The 19,518-nt window shown below is 38.8% G+C and overlaps 1 protein-coding gene across 1 annotated transcript in view; it reads left to right on the forward strand.

The window, feature by feature from the left end:
* The window catches only part of LOC119781543 (mediator of RNA polymerase II transcription subunit 13-like), a 118,108-nt gene extending 108,049 nt beyond the window's left edge, over nt 1-10,059 (forward strand). Inside the window, 14 exon segments of the mRNA XM_038282039.1 lie at nt 5-184; nt 466-695; nt 2,447-2,645; nt 2,755-3,028; nt 3,113-3,368; nt 3,462-3,650; nt 3,761-3,984; nt 5,576-5,718; nt 6,206-6,364; nt 6,708-6,872; nt 7,012-7,172; nt 7,414-7,578; nt 8,253-8,362; nt 8,478-10,059. Of these exon segments, the coding sequence (XP_038137967.1) occupies nt 5-184; nt 466-695; nt 2,447-2,645; nt 2,755-3,028; nt 3,113-3,368; nt 3,462-3,650; nt 3,761-3,984; nt 5,576-5,718; nt 6,206-6,364; nt 6,708-6,872; nt 7,012-7,172; nt 7,414-7,578; nt 8,253-8,362; nt 8,478-8,610 (2,588 nt within the window). The 3' untranslated portion in view covers nt 8,611-10,059.
* Nucleotides 10,060-19,518: the final 9,459 nt, after the last annotated feature.

Consider the following 19,518-nt stretch of genomic DNA (forward strand, 5'->3'; position numbering starts at 1 on the left):
CCAGTGGTGGACATGAGCAGGTTGTCGTCACAGGACATGGTTCGAATGCTGCTCTCTCTGCAGCCTTTCCTCCAAGATGCCATTCAAAAGAAGAGGACAGGACGGACATGGGAAAACATCCAACATGTTCAGGGTCCACTCACCTGGCAGCAGTTTCACAAGATGGCTGGAAGAGGCTCCTATGGTGAGTTCCAACTTTTTGTCCAAACTTGACCTCAGCTCTTGAAATCTACTGTTTTGACGGTTTACTTGTATCTTAGTTCAAACCCACCTGAATCACATGAAGGGCTCATTACCAGGTCTTTGCAGAATTTGCTTACAGCTAATTCTGTTACTTTAATCCAGGTTTGTTTGAGCTGGGATGCAATTAAATACATTTACCCAGAACAGAAGCTGTAGAACGCTGATCTATGTTGAAAGTAAAATTAGTCCAGAGACTAATACTATAATCTGTATTTGCCTCAGGTTCAGAGGAGTCACCAGAGCCCCTCCCAATTCCAAAAGTGCTATTAGGTTATGACCGAGAGCGGGAGTTTTTGGCCTTGTCGCCCATGGCTTTACCTTTTTGGGAGAAGTTGCTGCTGGAACCATATGGAGGACAGAGGGATGTTGCATATGTGGTGGTGTGTCCTAATAGCACCTCCCTGCTTGCTGCATCAAAGGCTTTCTTCCTGGAGCTCAGTGCTGTTTACGAGGTCAGCACACAACTAGAAGCATGGTCTACAGTGGCCAGTTAAAGCACACGCCTCTTTTCCTTGATTATTGTTACATTTTGTCATTTATATCCACATACTCAAATGTATTTTACTGGGATCAACACAAAAATATACTGCAAAGTGTAATGTAAAGTATTTTTTGGCAAGTGTGTTCATGCATCAGCACTCTTAATACCTTTAAAGAATATAGCTCAACTAACAGGCTTTAAAAGTCACCTAATCAGTGAATTTACCCTTAGGGTACTGATTCTCTATACATTTAGCTCTTTGTGTTGGAGGCTTTTTTAATGAAATATAATTAAAAAAAATTCAAAGGAAAGAAGATTCACGCAAGTCATGTCAAGAAGAACTGCAAAACAGACTTCAAAACAGACTGGTCAAGAAAGGAGAGGATTAGTCAGAGGAGCACCAGATGTGCATGTTGGCTATAGAGGGGTTGCAGAAATTATTATTAGGTGAAGAAATTTGTTGAGAGTTTATCTAATTAGAGGAGCTCTACCATTTCTGATAGAACAAGTGCACAAATATTCAGAAAATATGTTCCTTTTTTCTACACTATAAGAATGAATTTATCCTAATATTAGACACTGTTTATATTAAGTTGTCTATATAAAATTTGTTGTGAGAAATCTGGTCTTAATGGAGAAATAACAAAAAACGCCACTGCTAAATAAAAGTAATTTATTAACAAGGGCTACAGCATGGAAGATAGATGGGCTAAACACAGGGCAGAAAAGTACATGATAGTGGGGTAGAGGTTTACTTTCCAGCAGAACAGAAATCCTAATGACACAGCCAGAACTATAAAGGAATGCTTTAGAACTTAGTTTATCAATGTAGTAGACAAGCTAATGCAAAGTTCCAACCCAAATCCATTGTGATTCTTTGGCAAGACTTTTAAACTGTTGTTTGTTGCTGAGTTTCTAAAATGACTGAGCTTAAACTATTTTGCTGAGACTGGGGGACACTTTCCTTCTTTGTATGTACAAGACTTTACAAAGTTAGTGTTTGACCTTTAACTTGGCAAAATGGTAAAATTCAGATTATAGTACAACAGCACAACACATATAATTTGAGAGTACCATTGCTGGAGTCCGAACATTTTTATAGGGGTGGCCAGGCATGGACCAATGTGCACTGAGGGGTAGCTAAAAACCAGTTAAGGCTCAGTCTGGACCAATCACAGTCTTGTTGTTTTTTCTTCTGGTTCACTAACATTCATTTTACAATAAATCACAGAATTTTTATTAAGCCTTTCCTAATAAAATGATTTAAGAATGATTTATGGTTTTCCGAAATATAAACATTAAATTGGTAGAGCAGTGGTTCTCCTACGTTCTACTCCTATAGGACTTGCAGTAACACAAAACTTTCTGTTGTTCACATAACACACAAAAACTGGTCCTGAAGAGGGCTTGAACTCTGTAACTGTCCTTTTTACATTTTAGTATATTTATGTGAATATTTACTGTCAGTTTATGGTTAACATATTAACAATTAAAATGTCGTTATAAGTTAGGAGACTAAATGAGAGTAGCACTGCTGCTACCCTCTGTTTAAAAGGGGAATTCCTTGTTGTGGAGGTGGAAAATTAAGTCCAAATGGAAACAAAAAATGAGCTCCGCCCCTGGAGGGGGAAAAAAGTGCAAGGAGGAGGTTTCAATACCCTGTATTTACAGTAGGGATTGTTTAATCTATTTTTTCTAATGAGGGAACCGCTCCTTCTGCAGACATGCCGTCTCGGAAAGCACCGTCCTTTGTCTAAGGTGTCCAAGGAAGGCCTCGTTCAAGTTGGGGAGGAAGTGGAGCCAGAAAAGCTGGAGGAGCTGAATGTGGATCAGTGGCTGAGTGGACAATGGGCTGGACAGCAGCACAGTGACAACATTAACAAACTGAAACTTTATGCGTATGCCTTGAAGCAGCAGTTAGGTAAGCATAAGGAAACTGCTGACACATATTCCTTATATAAAATTTTGATTCATTATTTTTAGTGTTAAATAATAAAAAAACCTGATTGTTATTTTTCCTCTTCTTTAAGGCCCTCAGCTTGCAGCCCTGACTTTGGATAGCAGTCTTCTATCACCTCCCAAACCACAGCCTCCTGTAAACAACACATCCTCCTCTGGGCTGAATCAAACTTGGAGTGTTGATGGAGAACAAGCTTCAGGTGCTGTCAGTGCATCAAATGTGTCAACCCTCAGCAGCGCCATCTCAAGTCAGCCTGGGGAGATAACGCAAGGGGGGTCCAACGATTCAAAGGCCAATGCTAGTTCTACTCCAGGAGCCAACACACCAGCAGATGCTCCTGAACTGTAAGAAGAAACGTTTTAGAGAGGTTGCTAAAATTGAAAATATGTTTGAACCTGCTTCATTAATTTTTTTCTTCCTTTCTGCAGATCCTCAGAGCAGACGCGAATCGGCATCCCCACTGTGGCTGACTTGGCGGACAGCATCGCTAACCCACCAGCAGTTGTTGTTTATGTTATTGATGCTTTTCTCAGCTCAAGTGGAATAAGGCATGAAGTAGGAGAGGAGGAAGAGGAGGGTGAAGAAGTAGAGTCAGAAAGCATTTGGCTTCTCGGGCTGCTTCGCTGCTACACAGAGATGCTGCAAAACTTGCCTGAGACGATGAGACCAGCACTTGTTCTACAGGTATAAAAATATTTTGATTTACAATATGACAGCTCTGAATTAAACAGACACATTTGTTTAATTCTTTAGTTCCATCTTGTTCTTGTGTTTCAGGTGGTGCCATGCCAGTATCTTCTCCAGCCCGCAGGCGGAGAGAGCCATTTGTACCTTCAACACTTGCGCTCCCTGGCTTTCTCTTGCTATTCACAATGCAGACGACTGCTGCCCCAGCAAACCTATATCAAGTCCCTCACTGGTTTTGGTCCAGTGTCTGCTGTCAGCTCAGTACTAAAGAGTCAAGAGGTCTGCCTGATAATTTATCTACTTTTAAGCTGATTTTGATCATACCCTTATATCAATTTTTTGTTTTTTGTTTTTGCAAATATATTTATCTTTTCACCTTTTTTATTTAGCATCCTAAACCACTCCAGCTCTATTCGCCACCATTCATTCTCGGGATACCTCGTCAAAAGCAACCAGAGGCAGGAGAGATATTGACTGAGGTTCCTCCCAAATACAACGTGCTTTTTGTAGGATACTGCCTGTCCTACGACCAACGCTGGATCCTTGTGTCCTGTACAGACCAGCAAGGGGAGCTCCTGGAAACCTGCATTATTAACATTGATGTTCCAAATAGGTAAGAAATATTTGCCTTTGGTATGCCTATTTGCATCCAATTACTGTATTTAAACAGTGGATAAAATAAGTTTAAAACATATCAAAGCTTTTCGACATCAATATATTTCTAATTTATCAACCAACTACACCATATTTGATCAAAAAAACAAAACAAAGCAAATTAGTCCACAAAGAAAATAAGGAATAATAAAAAAAAAAAATATTGGTTAGGTTTACTGTGACCTTTCTGACATTTTAGAAATACTTAAAAAAATGTATTTCCATAATCACATCAAGTTACCTACTATATAAATCTTATCATATATGTTGTCCAGGTAAGTTCTTTGTATGTTCTAACTTTTCAACAAACTATCCTACTTGGAAATCCAGTTATTTTGTTTTCAGGGATCTCCAGGCAGGTGTCTCAGTTCATCGTTCCTTTAGTTAAATGAAGTCGGGCAGTATCATATGACGAAGGTTGCCCAAACCATAATGTTCCCACCTGCATAACATACTGCCGACTTAGTGTTATTTGATTTATATGCATAACTGTTCATTTTTGTGGCTTGACCACAACTTAAAAACAATAAACATACAATTTTCTTCAGCTGTGGAGTCTTGCACATTGGATATCTGTAAAAGCTAACATGTGTAGTTCTTTACTGGATGTTTTCAAGGGAAGAGAATTCCTTAGCTATTTTTTGACTTTGGGCAATGCTTTTTAATATTTCTGGATTCCTCTGTCAGAGATCTTTGGAGAGGCAATGTGCAAGTTTATAGCTAAAACAGCAATAACTGAGTTTATAAATTCAGTTATTGCTGCAACAGAATGACATCATTTTAAAGGTCTCTTTTTTTTATTGTACCTCTGTCAAGTCATTTAAAAATGATAAACCTTTGCATCACTTAAAATTAAGGTCACATTTTCTTTTGGACATTACAGCAGGATTGCTCCCTGAATAATAGCTGGCTGGTGTTTATTCATTTTTGCGCAGTTTTTTAAGCTGAGCAGCCCTTATTCCACCTCCTTCAAGAGGAGGTAACTTTCAATCAGAGGTTGTTTTTGTGCCTCAAAACATAACAAAATAGATTGTTGTGTTCTGAAGAATTTTACATCGACTTCACAAAGGCCAGTTTTGTTTTAAAGGATCTCTGCTCTGTGTAGAATGTTCTAACATTAAGCAGTCAAATATCTTAAAAAGGAAATTACCTTTTGATTTAAAAAGAAGAAGCCTTGTTTCACACTTTTATCCAGCTGAGGCAAACTGTATTTGCTCGGTTCCTTACAGTCATCACACATTGCAAAACATTGCTCTCTGCCCATTCACCCGACATGTGAATTAGAAGCAAGAATTACTTAAATAACTTGCATGTTTTCAAGCATTCTCCATGGTCCCTACCAGATCACCCATATCAAATAAGACTGCTGTTTTTTAATTTAAATATATTCATGCTATTAACAAAAGGGTTGAAACAGTAAAATAGGTTGTGCTTAACTTTAGAGGCTCTCTTGATAGATCTAGGTGATTAAAAACTATAATAGCGGAAGAAAATGTTTTTTTTTTATGCAAAAATAAAACATTTTATCTCAAAAATGTTTCCTCCTTCAGAAAGAGGCGTCCCAAAGTGTCGGCTAGGAAGATGGGTCTGCAGAAAATGTGGGAGTGGTGTATTGGCGTCATTCAGAGGACTCCAGTTCCTTGGAGAATTGTGATTGGTCGATTAGGCAGACTGGGTCATGGTGAACTAAAAGGTGAGAAAGTCGGAAAAAAAAAGTATTTTCTCGTTAAAATATTTGTATAAATTGATTTTTGATGGTTGACGTATGCACACTTTTAGTATGGGTCCTACACAATGTTTTGGGTGAGACCTTTTAGCATTAGTGTTGACTCACAGTAGAAAAAGGAAAGTTAGGAAGTACCATTTGACACTGTCTTTTAATGAATTCCTTCCTTTCATTCTTTGCTGCCTTCCTTCATTCTAGTTAGTATGTATATCTACAATAATGGTGCAATAATGCACTATTACTGCAGTGAATTAAGTATTTATAATTTATGTAAATTGAAATTCTGGACTGATAACTCTTGAACATAATTAGCAAAAATCTTCAATAGGTTGCATGGTTTTTTCTTAGTTACTTAGTTACTAGAGTCAATTTGAATTATTTCATGAGATAATGAAATAGAAGTTGACATATAGAATTTGGGAAAGTTCTCTAACTCATTGCATCTTCCAACTAGACTGGAGTTCTCTCCTCGGCGAGCATTCCCTCCAGTCAATTGGACGCCAGCTGAGGGAGGCTTGCCGTGTGTGTGGGATATCAGCGGCTGACTCTCCCTCCATCCTCAGTGCCTGCTTGGTTGCCATGGAGCCACAGGGCTCATTTGTGATCATGCCAGGTATTTATTAATTATACAATAATCATCTTAATTAAACATCTTAATGTATAACTATACTATGCAATACGTTAAAAGGTCAAAGAACAGTGTTTGTGGTAATAAATTCCATTTAAATGGTAAATCTTATTTATTATCCAATATAATCCTCATTTTGGGTGTTGATTCTTTTATACTGACATTTTTAGACATGCTTTTCATTGTAAAGTTAGTTTATAAGGGAAATAGACATGAACCTTCTTTGAGTTTGATTTTTCATTTGTACTATTGCACCACTGTATCCCTTTCTGCAATAACAGTGTATAACATGGAAAATTTCAGTGTCCTATTTCCTTTTTCTGCCTAGATGCGGTGACCATGGGTTCTGTGTTTGGACGCAGCAATGCTTTAAACCTGCAGACATCGCAATTGAACACACCTCAGGATGCTTCCTGCACACACATCTTGGTCTTCCCAACATCTGCCACAACCCAGCTGGCTTCCAGCTCCTACCCTACAGAAGATAATAATGGTATTGACCTAGAGGATGAAATATAATATTAGAAATAACCTTAAATGTGGCTGAAAGGGTGATGAATTTAAGTATTTTTTTCAGTGTTCTGCATTCTGATATTCAAAGTCATGTTTTATCTGTTTTCTTTTTTACACAGATGACATGTTTGATCTTCCCTTTCCTGATGAACTGGAAAATGATATTGGGCACGACATGATGCTTATCACATCACTACACTCACCCCCAAACACCTCTCCTGTGACCTCGCCTGGGTCACCATCAGGGATGGGAATGGGATCACATTTTCACCATACCAGGGTGAGTTAGGAATCAGTTATATAAATAATTTAAAATAATTTGCAATTAAGAAGAATTAATTTGAGTTAAATGGGGAATAATTTGTTTAGTCTACTGTTCAAGCATCCCATTTTACCTTGAAGATAAAGATTTATTAAAATAGGATACAAGTAGTTTAACGGGAAATGCTCAAAAATATCATAATGTCCTCAATGTCACCATCACCTAATTTATATTTTTTGATTCTGCTTTGTGTCTGTAGGGTCAGGGGGAGCGCCTGCTGTCCAGGGATAACCCTCCGGAGGAGCTGAAACAGCAGCCGCTGGCTCTGGGCTACTACGTCTCTACAGCTCAAGCTAATGGACTTCCTCACTGGTTCTGGGCATCCTGCCCACAAGCAGAGAGCCAGTGCCCACTCTTCCTTAAGGTAGATGGATGGATGGATGGATGGATGGATGGATGAATGGATGGATGGATGGATGGATGGATGGATGGATGGATGGATGGATGGATGGATGGATGGATGGATGGATGGATGGATGGATGGATGGATGGATGGATTCCCACATATTGTTATTTTTTTTATTGCAACAGGTTACTATTCATGCATGACATGTAACTTTATTGCGGGGCAGGCGTATAAATTAACCTAGCTTTATCCCGAAAAGAAAAATATACCAGGAAGGAAAGAAAGGAACACAAGTAAGAAAAAGGTGTAGGAAAAAAAGGAATGGAGGACAGATTGAAGCAGATAACACACCAAGGTATGAAAGTATGAAAAGAACTTAGGACATGGGAAAGAAAAAGAAAGAAAGTGACAGACAGAAAAAAAGAAAGACAGAAAAAAAGGAAAAGACAAAGACAGATAAAAAGACACAATTTAAACAAAAGGACAAGGATTATACTTTGAAATTACAACTGTTATTATTTTTTTTCATTATACTTTCCCCTTGAACTAAAAATAACTGACTCCTGACCATATTACACTTCATATGAATATTATTGTCTCTGGAAACAAAATGTTTGAAAACAGTTCTATCACTAAGCTTGGCATTGTGAAATTTCAGAACTGACTCTCTGTGATTTGTTTCATCACTCCAGGCGTCTCTCCACCACCACATTTCCATAGCTCAGTCAGATGATATGCCATCAGAAAAAACTAAGCGGAACCCTCATCCTTTAGACTCAAAGACAACCTCAGATGTCTTAAGGTAAATACATCAAAGCCTATTAAAAAAGTGTTATTTCTATATTTAAAAATATGAAATAAGTCAGAATATATCAGAATATCATACATTATGATATAAACTGATATCTTTTTTGCAGGTTTGTGTTGGAACAGTACAACGCCCTTTCTTGGCTTACATGCACACCTGCCACGCAAGATCGTCAATCCTGCCTGCCTGTCCATCTGGCTGTCTTGGTCCAGATGTACAACGCCATTTTGAACATATTGTAGCGTGTGGACAAATGGGATCTTCAACTTTATGTGCCTCATTCTGGCCACCAGAGAGCAGTAGTGCTCCCCTGCTGTTTTCGAGTTGCTGTGGATTTCATAGGCAGGGTTTGAAATGTGACTCTCTGATTGAGGTGTGTACCTCAGAAACTGCAAATCAGGGGGAAGTGGAAGGCTTCAACTATGCTCACCTAAAAAGGGAATGTTGTCCATCCAGGGGAGCGCAGCATCTGAGGAAACAAGTTATCCCTGATTTCGTTGCTTTCATTATTAAGGACATCTGAGCAGCGCCACATAACTCCAGACTGTGCAACCAGCATATTGCATGACAATGCAAACACATGGATTTGTTGGATCAGTTATGTTTCCAAAGTTCTCCTACAGTTCTACTCTGCTGACATCTTGCAGCTGGTTGCTGCTAACTTATTCCTGAGGGGAATGGTTTGAAAACGCCACTTTTCTCCTCTCCTTCCAAAGTGTTGAAGATGCGAACACGATGGAAACCATTTGACAGGAAAAAATTTGTTATTTATATTGTAAACATTTAAAAAGAATTGAGACTTATTTTTAATAATTAAAATCAATAAAAGGAGAAACAAAGCCTTTTTTACCCAGGTGACAGTTAATTGTCTTGGGATCTGAAATAATTGTCAGTTTAATGCAATTGTAAAAATGCCATATTTATACAGATTATATCATGTCTTAGTAATTGATATATATGAATCTAAATAAATATATATAAATGTAAATAAAAAAAGTATATTACCTCTTGCAAACAGGCACTTAATGATGAGGATGAGGGGTGGGCAAAGCCGACTCTTTAGAAGTGCACACATTTCTGATGCATTTTTTTATTTTCTAAACTAACAACAATTTTTATTTAATGGAATTAACTTAAATTGATTCAGGAAATACAGTATACTGTATATTTATAGCATATTCATTTTCTGCTAAAAGTGACAAAACTTGAAATAGACCAGGATATATTGTTGGTTTTACAAATTGATCAAATATTTAAGAATGACCCATTAATTTCATTGGCTTTCCTAAATGATGTCAAGCAAACCGTCAAAAAGGCTCACTTTCTTCAGCCTCCCTCAGTCTGTTCTTTGTTAGAGTCCAAGCATGTTTGTATATACACATTTCGGATGTTTGAGGTTTTTTGCTATTTTTTAAGAGCTGTACATTTCATGATGGTTGATTTATTTTAAAGTAATTCATATCATTTTTACTATATTTTTTTTCACTGTGGCTTTTTTTAGATACAGTATACAGTGCAAAAGTCATTGAATTCCAGCCAGTTGCCAAGTATGTGTACACATATGTACAGACAGGTGCAAAAATTTGTTACATCTGTCACCACTTTGAATATTAAACAGATCATCTTTAGTGAAAGTGATCTGTTACTTTTACACTCTTTTTTTAGTAAATTATTAAAACTCTTAAGAATGATGTGTTTAATGCTCTTCTTTGATACAAAAACATATTATGATGTTGTGCATGAATGTCGCTTCTTATAAATCCTCCTTCTATAGGACAAGTGTTAAAAGGTGAATCTTACAGCTAATGGATTGTAGAAAGAGACACAGCTTACCATAAATGGTTGGCAATCCCATACCCCACACCCAAAGTATAGATTAGATCAAATAAACTTCAACATACTACTCTTAGAAAGGTTTTATTGCAAGTTAAACAGGTTAAATTAAAAACCAAATCTAGAGGGACTGAAGTGTAACTCTTAACAGATTGACTTGTTTTGGTCTTAAAGTGGCAAACAAATATTGCACCATTTTATAACGCAGGTCATTTGCAGAGTATATTTAATCAAATCATACAAAAATATTCTATTGAAACCCAGCAGATTGTAGCGGGTCACTGACTTGCATTATTCACTCCTAGATGAGTATGTAGTGACAGCAGACCGGTAAAATTGTGTTGTCAACTTCACAGCAATTCCTCATGCAGAGTATAGGAGATTCCTTTCTGGTGAGAATGAAAAGTCAATTTCAACAGATATAACCTCCAGAAGAACCAGGCTTAGTGTGAACAGCATTCTGCCATGACTGACTGAGGAAGAGGAACTCAGAAGCACTGATTGAGGATAATTTCTACAGTATGTGAGAGATGGGTAGAAGGTGAGTTGGAGAAGTAGCACTTGTACTGGATATATCTATGAAAGAAACATGGCTATTCAGATAAACTCTAAGAAAGTATTCAAGTCTGGAATTAAAAATATAGCATATGCAGTCAGTCAGTGAAAACTCAGAGACAGAGTTAACAACTGTAAAACAGGACCCAGTGTATAAATTATAGGACAACATGATGTCACCAGCAGCGTACTCAAGATCCCACTCCTGGACAGCATCAAAGAAGAATATCAGGCAAGATGCAGCAACTGTGAAGAGAAAAAAAACAAAATATAGAAAAATACTGTCTGATCGAACTGAATCCCTCAGGTTTCCACTCATATTGCCAACCTGCCTTTCAATATGTGCCTTATACGGGATCCTCCATCTGCATTTAGGGTTAAGATGTAAATCAAAAACATATGCTTACTTTGAATGTCTTACATTAGCCAGATAGAGCATGTTCAGTATCTTGAAACAGCTTTGACAAAGGTATTTCTTCCAACATGGATGAAAATCCCCTTACCCTGGTTTTTGGAGGAAAAAAAGGCAGCCCACTCTCCTCTTTCTAACAATAACAGGTTGGAGCACCTGAAAGAAATGCATACTCATTCTCATCATTCCCCTCATCAGATAGAATACGGTTTTCAGCAAATACAATCGGTCGCACAGGTAAGGACCGCAAGACTTCTTCCAAAATCCTCTTTAATTATTCTATTAGTCATGATGTTAGTAATGCTGCTTATCCTTTCAATTGATGGTCTCCTGATTATACCCAATGTCATTATCCCAGTTTAAATGAATATAGTCCTTATTGAAGAGGATAGGAAAATATTGTTAATCCCGTCTGCTATTCTGGTCAGAAAAAAAGTGCTTATCTAGTCCAAGACATCTGGCGTTCTGTAAAAGAGGGTGAGCCAAACGCAGTCTGCAGTGACCAAATCCATGAAGTAGCTTCTAAACAGTTTGAAATCTAAATACAACTGGCTTGGATATGATATCAATGAGACTTTGTCCTTCCTCTGTCATAAAGAGAGGCAGCACAGATACCTGTAAGCAGCGCTGTCTGTACCAGATGAGACGTGTAATAAAATGCTGAGTATCTTCGATCAGCTCAGTGAGAGACCATCACCAGAAGCCATAGACATTAGGTTGTCAATTGTTTTGAATTAACTTTAACAAACATTTCACTAAATACTCCTCATGATCATTTAAATTCTATTTTCAGACTGTAATTCCCTCAAAGGTTAATGGTGGCTGTATTTTCTTTTTTAAACAACTCTTTCGAAGGCATAAACATATTTTTTTTGCTTTATGCTTGCCAATAATTCAACCTCTATAGATACCTTTTTCACAACCAAAGGATTCTACCATATAACGAACTATACCAGTTTGGAGTAAACCGCTTGTTGCCTGCTTACCTGCCAATCAGGTATTATCAGAGTTTTAACCTAAATTATTTGTTAAATCCAGGTGATGACATTGTTCTGAACAGGCAGTGTATCTCAGGTTTTACCTCTATATACTAATTTGTTCAGTCTCCTTTGAGTAAAAAAGTGGGATATGCAGAAGACAAGTATCTATAGTGACAGTTTATCAGAGTAAATAAAAATAATGAATCCCACTGCTGACTGACTTTTCCAACTGTTGTTGGTCCCTCTTGTTAATCAAGTTTTGAAAGCAGTTGGCCTCATCTCAAGAGCTGATGAAATATGTTTCGATTGAGGTCCCAGAGATCTGTGTGCAAAATTCAGGAAGCAAAATTAAACAATGATTAAGTAGTTGTTTTATATCATACTGACAACCAAATGTCTCCACCACAACAGATATGGGACAGGGTTTCAATGTAGTTGTCAGTTATGTCCATATGTGTGTGTTTGGGTCTACCTATGATTGCTTGTAATTGGTTGTCAGAATAGGTAAGAAATAAATAGTGAATGTGTTTCTCCATAAACCATTGAGGACTTTTGAATTGGTTTATTGTGCAAATGTAATGCTTCTAAATGATTTCCACTCAAGAGAAGCTAAGAGCTGTGTTCCCTTTGTGTGGTGCTGCAGGGAAGAATATTTCAGGATGAGTGGAAGCGGAACAGAAGAAAAAAAAAACACTTGTTAAAAGGGGTTTATTTGTCCATCAGGGTCACAGGGAATCATTGAATGAAAAACTGTGTCTCTGAGCCAACTAAAAAAGCTTAGTAGACAACAAAACCAGACAAAAAGTATGTCTTTGGGGGACTGTGCAGCTTAAGGACACTATGACTTAAAAAGACTGGGTAGCTGTAGAGTAAAAGCCACTGAAGAGTCACTTGTTGTGGTGGGCCTGTCTAATGGCCATCACAACCAGAGGAAGTGGACTCTTTAATTGACTGCAATGTGTTTTCCACAGATAACCTATTAGACCATGGCCATTCACCTGTAATGTGGCTTGCCAAGGGCTGTTTTGCTGCCAAATGGCCTAGAGACTGGACAATTTAGGCCTGGGCCGCCTTGACATAGCATTGGAAACACAATTAGAAGTCAATTACATTTTGAAAGAGCATCTCCCATCTAGCTTAGACGGTAGGGTTCTTAAAAAAATGTATATATCGAATCAATAGATTCAACTCAATGTCCACCATGTGGCACACTGAAATAGGAAGGTGAAAAGCATGTCCTCCCAAAGTCATTTAAAGCTTGACTTGAATAGAAGCATTAGTGTGATTGCAGGTATTTTAAAGTGAAAGGTAGAGCCTTTCAACACTTCATAGAGATATTGAAACACATCTAGATGTCTTGTGTACAGGCAGCTGGAACTTGCAAAAAGCATAAATAATTATTATTTCTCAGTTAAAAATTACGCAGATTTTCTGTGGGGGGGTTTTCTACCTCCCACCCATGTAGGACATTCTTTCACATGTTTAGCATGGTTTAAGCCATTTTCATGAACAAGGTAATTTAATTTGTCAGGGACAGTTTATTGTTTAGTATAATTTCTTAAAAAATATTTTATTGTACTAAATTATCATTTAGTTACTTTTTATTTATTATTTTTTTTAGTGATGTGTTATTTTAATTACTTAAGTCAATTGATCATTTTATTTAATTTGAAGGGTATGTAAACTTTCAAACTCAACTGTAACAATAATTGAAGTGTGTTTTTATGTTGGGCAAGTTAGATTGTTATATTTATAAATTCATCTCAGTGAGCTTGCAAAAGCCAAAAATCCTTTCTTCAGCCTGCTTACAACTTATCTTTCAGAAATTTGACAATTATCTTAATGCTAGATACATTAAAAGACCAAAATAGCTAACATCAACCCAGACCTGAATAATAGCAGATCTTAATGGAAGACCTTAAACATACTAAGTTGTGTGACTCACTCACAAGAAGACTGGAAAATAGTGTAGGTAAAACAGCCATGTTTTAGGATTTACTGAAATAGCTAATCACATTTTATTCTAAAAGCTTTGTAAGCATGGTGATAATTATCACAACGTTACCTTAAACTTATATGTAAAAAGATGTGTTTCCGCCAACATTCAGAAAACAGCATTAACAACAAGATTGTTGGTGAAGAGACAAAAGTGATGGCATTGATTTATTTTTTTTGTGTACATAACTTATGCAGGACATCATCAGTTTTTTACTTTGGATTCTTGATTTTAAGAAGAAACAAGACCATAAAATAAGGCCTTTCGAAGTTTATTGTAAAGGAATTATATACTTTAGTCAATAATTGTTGCCTTCTGCCCAGTGCCTTAAGTCAGCAGTGGATAATGTGGTAAGTCAGTTCAAGACATTCTGTTTGCTCGTCATTTCAAGAAAGGTGCAGTGCTCTTCATGAAAATTGTGTGGCAAACTGTCATAAAGGTTTTTTGTACTATTGTTGTCTGGGAAAAAAAAGGTTTATTGGCTGCTTTTTTCGGTTATGGTAGTTTGCTCCAATTAAGTCTCCTTTATTACAGGAAATACTGGATAAAGAGGAATAAATGACAAATATAGTAACTGCAACTGACTCTACAAGATCCAGTACACTTTTTTTTCCTGTCACACTTGCTACCATATTACTGAACTGTGGTATTTCTGTGCTAATTTGACTCTTTTCAATATTCGACTCTTCGAGTAAAGAGCCAGTCCGAACCATGGTCTTGAATAACTACTGGCCTCTTAACTTCAGTCCTGACAACCCTGAAGATAGAAGTGCAATATAACTATGTGATACACTTAGAAACTTTGCATAAAAAGCATCATTTCCAATACCTCAGTTTACTCAAAGAAGCTTAACAGAACTTCCATCTTTCCAGATTGATGCTACTGAAACCTTTAACCAGATTTGCTTGTCTTTGTGCTCTGTTGATGGGCTGGTAGATTTCTTTCATTGTAAAATCTTGGACATCATTGATTAATTTGCTCCAGTTAAAGGTTTTCTCTGGGAAGTAAAACTATTCATAGCAAACTGCCAACTCTGCCTGAGGGATAGAAGGGGGGCAAGAAATGTCTGACCAGCTCCTTAGAAAATATCCCCTCCAACCCAAAGACAAGCCGCATATGCAAAACTCAAGGGGTCAGCAGAGTAAAAACTGTTGTAAAATATTCCAGCCTATTTATGAACTAGCTAAGCCTTAAAGCCTGATCAGTACAACAGCCCTCATCTTAAAGGGGAACGACGTTTTTTTTACATTGTCCCCTTGATTTTACGTTATTACATCATTTTCTACTCACCTATATTAGTTTTGTGTCATTTGGAGCTGTTCTGATGATATTCGGTTTTGTAATCCAAGTAACGTGTTCCTATGGGCAAAGACTTGAAGGCACAAACTAAACTGTTCATAATTTATTCTTCATGGTACGCCAGCATCCATAACATTTAGACGAATCACTGTCCCCCAGACATCCACGGTTATATTTTTTATATTTATATTTTTTTAAAACAAAGCAGAGTGTGTATGATGTCATCCGCGCGCCGGACTGGAGTTGTGACAGGCAGCCCGGGCCACAGGCGGATACGCTCTATCCCTAATATTCATTCGACTAGCTAATCTGAATCGTTCAATTCCATTTCGCGAGCGAGATCATCTGTGGTAGTAGCACTGGACATCTTCCAGGCATGTGAGTAAAACTAGCATCAGTTCAGCGGACAGGATGAATTAATGGTAGCCGGCGCGCACGGAAGACATCATACACACTCGCTTTGGTGATAATTGCGACGACATTTAAAGCAGAGGGAAATATGAAGACTATGAGAGCCCCATCATTCCACCAGATGGCAGATGCAATAGTCACATGACGGTAGAGTCTACACTAGGAATTAAACTAACTTAAAAAAAAAAAAAAACAGGCTAACAGAAAAACTGCAAAGAGTGCAGTCCGGCAAGGAGTCAAAGCAACAGTGCCCAGACCCTCAAAGATCCACAAGCCCCACCCAATGTCATATGTTCAGAACTTTACTGGGTCATGTTGCCTGCTGCCAACGAGGAAGGAGAGTGGCTCCAGTATGAGGAGTTGGCAGGCAAATGCCGGAGCGGAGTTGTTTATTTGAATGTCTTTTAAGCAGGGCTCTGGATGCTGATTGGATTATGATGAGTTGGGGTTGAATACTAATTGGCTGCTTCACATATGGATGAGCCTCTGATTGCATAAGGGTAAGTGATCCAATTTATTCAGCTGAACTTCCATCAAGGCTTTATGATATCCTTGGTAATTTTGATTATAAAATTTGGATTTAAGACATGTATTTTTTTTTTGCATTTCAGAGAATTTAGACAATGTCACTGTGACACAGTCTAAATGCCACATATAACAAGATATCAACATTAAATGTCTATGCAAATACAAAGTTCACTTAAACAAATGTGTCACGGAAACTTTTAAAAACCTTAAGAGGAAGAAACCCAAGCTTATTTTGACCTCGTAACACGGAATGTCACCTCTCTGGTAGGGAAGGAGCGTGAGCTAGTGCGCAACATTGAGAGTTTCTGGGTAGAGATACTCAGACTTACCTCAATGCATGACTCTGGCTCTGGAACCCATCTCCTTGAGAGAGGCTGGACATTCTTCCACTCTGGAGTTGCCCCTGGTGAGAAGCCCCAAGCAGGAGTGGGCATAGTTGTTGCCCCTCATCTTGGTGCCTGTACATTGCGGTTTACTCCGGTGAATGAGAGGGTGGCCTCTCTCCACATACATGTGGGTGACAGGTTCTGACAGTTATTTGTGCTTATGCACCAAACAGCAGTTCCTATTACCCACCCTTTTGGAATTTCTTTTGGGGGAATACCGGAGAGTATCTCTTCTGGGGACTCCCTTGTTCTTCTGGGGGACAACAATACTCACAAGGGCAATGACAATGAGACCTGGCTCCAATGGTTGGGTAAGGACGCCAGTCAGACCTGGTAGGCCCAAACGTATTGTGAGGGTTTGCTGGGAACATCTGGCAGATTCCTCTATGAGACAGAGCTTTAAATCCCGCCACAGGGAGAGCACTGAATATGTTTCAATGGAGGTGGGGGACATTGAGTCTGAGTGGACCATATTCTGTGCCTTTATTGTTGAGGTGGAAAGTCGGAGCTGTGACTGCAAGGTTGTTGGTGCATGTTGCAGCGGCAACCCTCACACACACTGGTGGACACCAGCAGTAAGGGAAGCTGTTAAGCTGGAAAAAGAGTCCTATCAGCCTTTATTGGCCTGTGGGACTCTGAAAGCAGCTGATTTGTACCAGCAGTCAAAGCGGCAGGCAGCAAAATCCCATACTTCAAATATCTCCTTAAGCCCACCAACAGGTCTTCCAGCCCAGTCTGGGCCTCTGGGCTGGGTTCTCCTGTCTCTGGTGCTGTGGTTAAAAAGCTCCTCAGTGGCAAGTTTCGAGGGGTGGATATGATTCGCCCTGAGTAACTTAAGGCTCTCGATGTTGTGGCGCTGCATTGGCTAACATGAGTCTTCAACATTGCGTGGGGGCAGTTCGCCTAGATTGGCTGGCTGGGGTGGTGGTCCCCCTATTTAAAAAGTTGGAGCAGAGGTTGTGTTCCAACTACAGAGGAATCACACACTTAAGCTTCCTGGTAAGGTCTATCCCAGGATTTTGTGAAGGAGGTTCTATTTGATAGTTGAATTTTATATTCAGGAGGAGAGGCATGGTTTTCGTTCTGGCCGTGGAACACTGGATCAGGTCTACACCCTCAGCAGGATCCTGGAGGTCACATGGGAATCATAGGGTGGGGTGGGGGTGGGGTACTCCAGGTGTATGGAGTACTGGGCCCTTTATTAAGGGCTGTACGGTCTCTGTTTGACTGGTGTCAGAGCCTGGTCCGCATTGCTGGCAGAAAGTCTGTCTCGTTTGTACGGACAGTTGGAATCTGCCATGGTTGCACTTTTTTGTTCATAACTTCTAAGATAGACTTTCTAGGCGCAGCCAAAGTGTTGAGGGGAGCCATTTTGATTACTTTAGCATCACTTCTCTTCCATTCGTAGATCACAGCCGAGTTCGAAGCAGCAAGGATGAAGATTAGTGCCTCCAAATCCAAGACCGTGGTTTTGAGCCGGAAAAGGGTAGAGTGCCTTCTCTGGGTCCTTAGTGGAGGAGTTTAAGTATCTTAGGGTCTTGTTCATGAATGAGAGGAAAATGGAGAGGGAGATCGACAGGTGGATTGGTGCTGCATCTGCGGTTGATTTATATTACTACCCTCATTTAAGGTCATGAGCTTTGTGTCTAGACTGAAAGAACAACATCTCGGATAAATGCAGCCGAAATTAGTTTTCTCCATAGTGCAGGCATCCCCAAACTCTGTCCTCAAGTCCCCCTGTCCTGCAGGTTTTAGAGGTTTCTTTGCTTCAGCACAGCTAGTTATAATGATTGCAGTAGACCAAAAGCCTGTTAATGAGCTTTCAATTAAAATCAGCTGTGCTGGAGCAAGGAAACCTCTAAAACCTGCAGGACAGGGGGACTTGAGGACCGAGTTTGGGGATGCCTGCCATAGTGTGTCTGGTCTCTACTTAGAGATAAGGTGAGGGGAGGACTGTGAGTAGAACCACAATGTTGAGAGTGCCTCAGGCATGTGGCAAGGATGCTTCCTGGATGCCTACCTGGTGAGGTGTTCCGGGCACGTCCCACCAGAAGGACACCTACTGTAAAGGGACACGCTGGGCGGACTGTTTCTCAGATGGCCAGGGAACGCCTTGGGATTCCCCCAGGGAAGCTGGCCCAAGTGGCTGGGGATAAATGGAAGAGGATGGATGGATGGATGGATGGATGGATGGATGGATGGATGGATGGATGGATTGATTTTGTCCATTTTAATTTTATTTAAATAAATAAAAAAAATCCTACTACAACTGTCAACCTTTATTGATTGTTTCTCTCTAAATAGGTTTAGGTGTTTACCAGGAAAGCTGAATGTTAAAACTGAAAGCTGTTGTTGTTCGAAATATTATTTGGAGGATCTGCATACCTGTGTACACCGGGTATTTCCTCCAACTGATAAGATTTATGTCATCTTAAATATAGAAACTGAAATGTTTCGTAGGGGTATTATTTTGTAAATGTAAAAATTTGGTATTTTATGTTGACTTTTTTACTTTCTATTTTATTCTATTGATTTACAGCTTGTGAATGAGTTCAGCTTTAATTCTGTTAAGCACCCTTTTAAAATTTGTTCAAATAGTGCTGATATTCCCTCATTATTTTAATTAAATGAGCAAATGTCCAAAGGTTAATATATCTTCCACTGACATCAGCTCAATGGCTATTGTTACGGCATCAGTGTTGATTTTAATTAATGCCCCTGACTCTCTAATGCTTCTGCAAACTCAGTA

This window comes from Cyprinodon tularosa, unplaced genomic scaffold (genome assembly GCF_016077235.1).
Source record: "Cyprinodon tularosa strain WSP-4 unplaced genomic scaffold, ASM1607723v1 ctg179, whole genome shotgun sequence".
Lineage (NCBI taxonomy): Eukaryota > Metazoa > Chordata > Actinopteri > Cyprinodontiformes > Cyprinodontidae > Cyprinodon > Cyprinodon tularosa.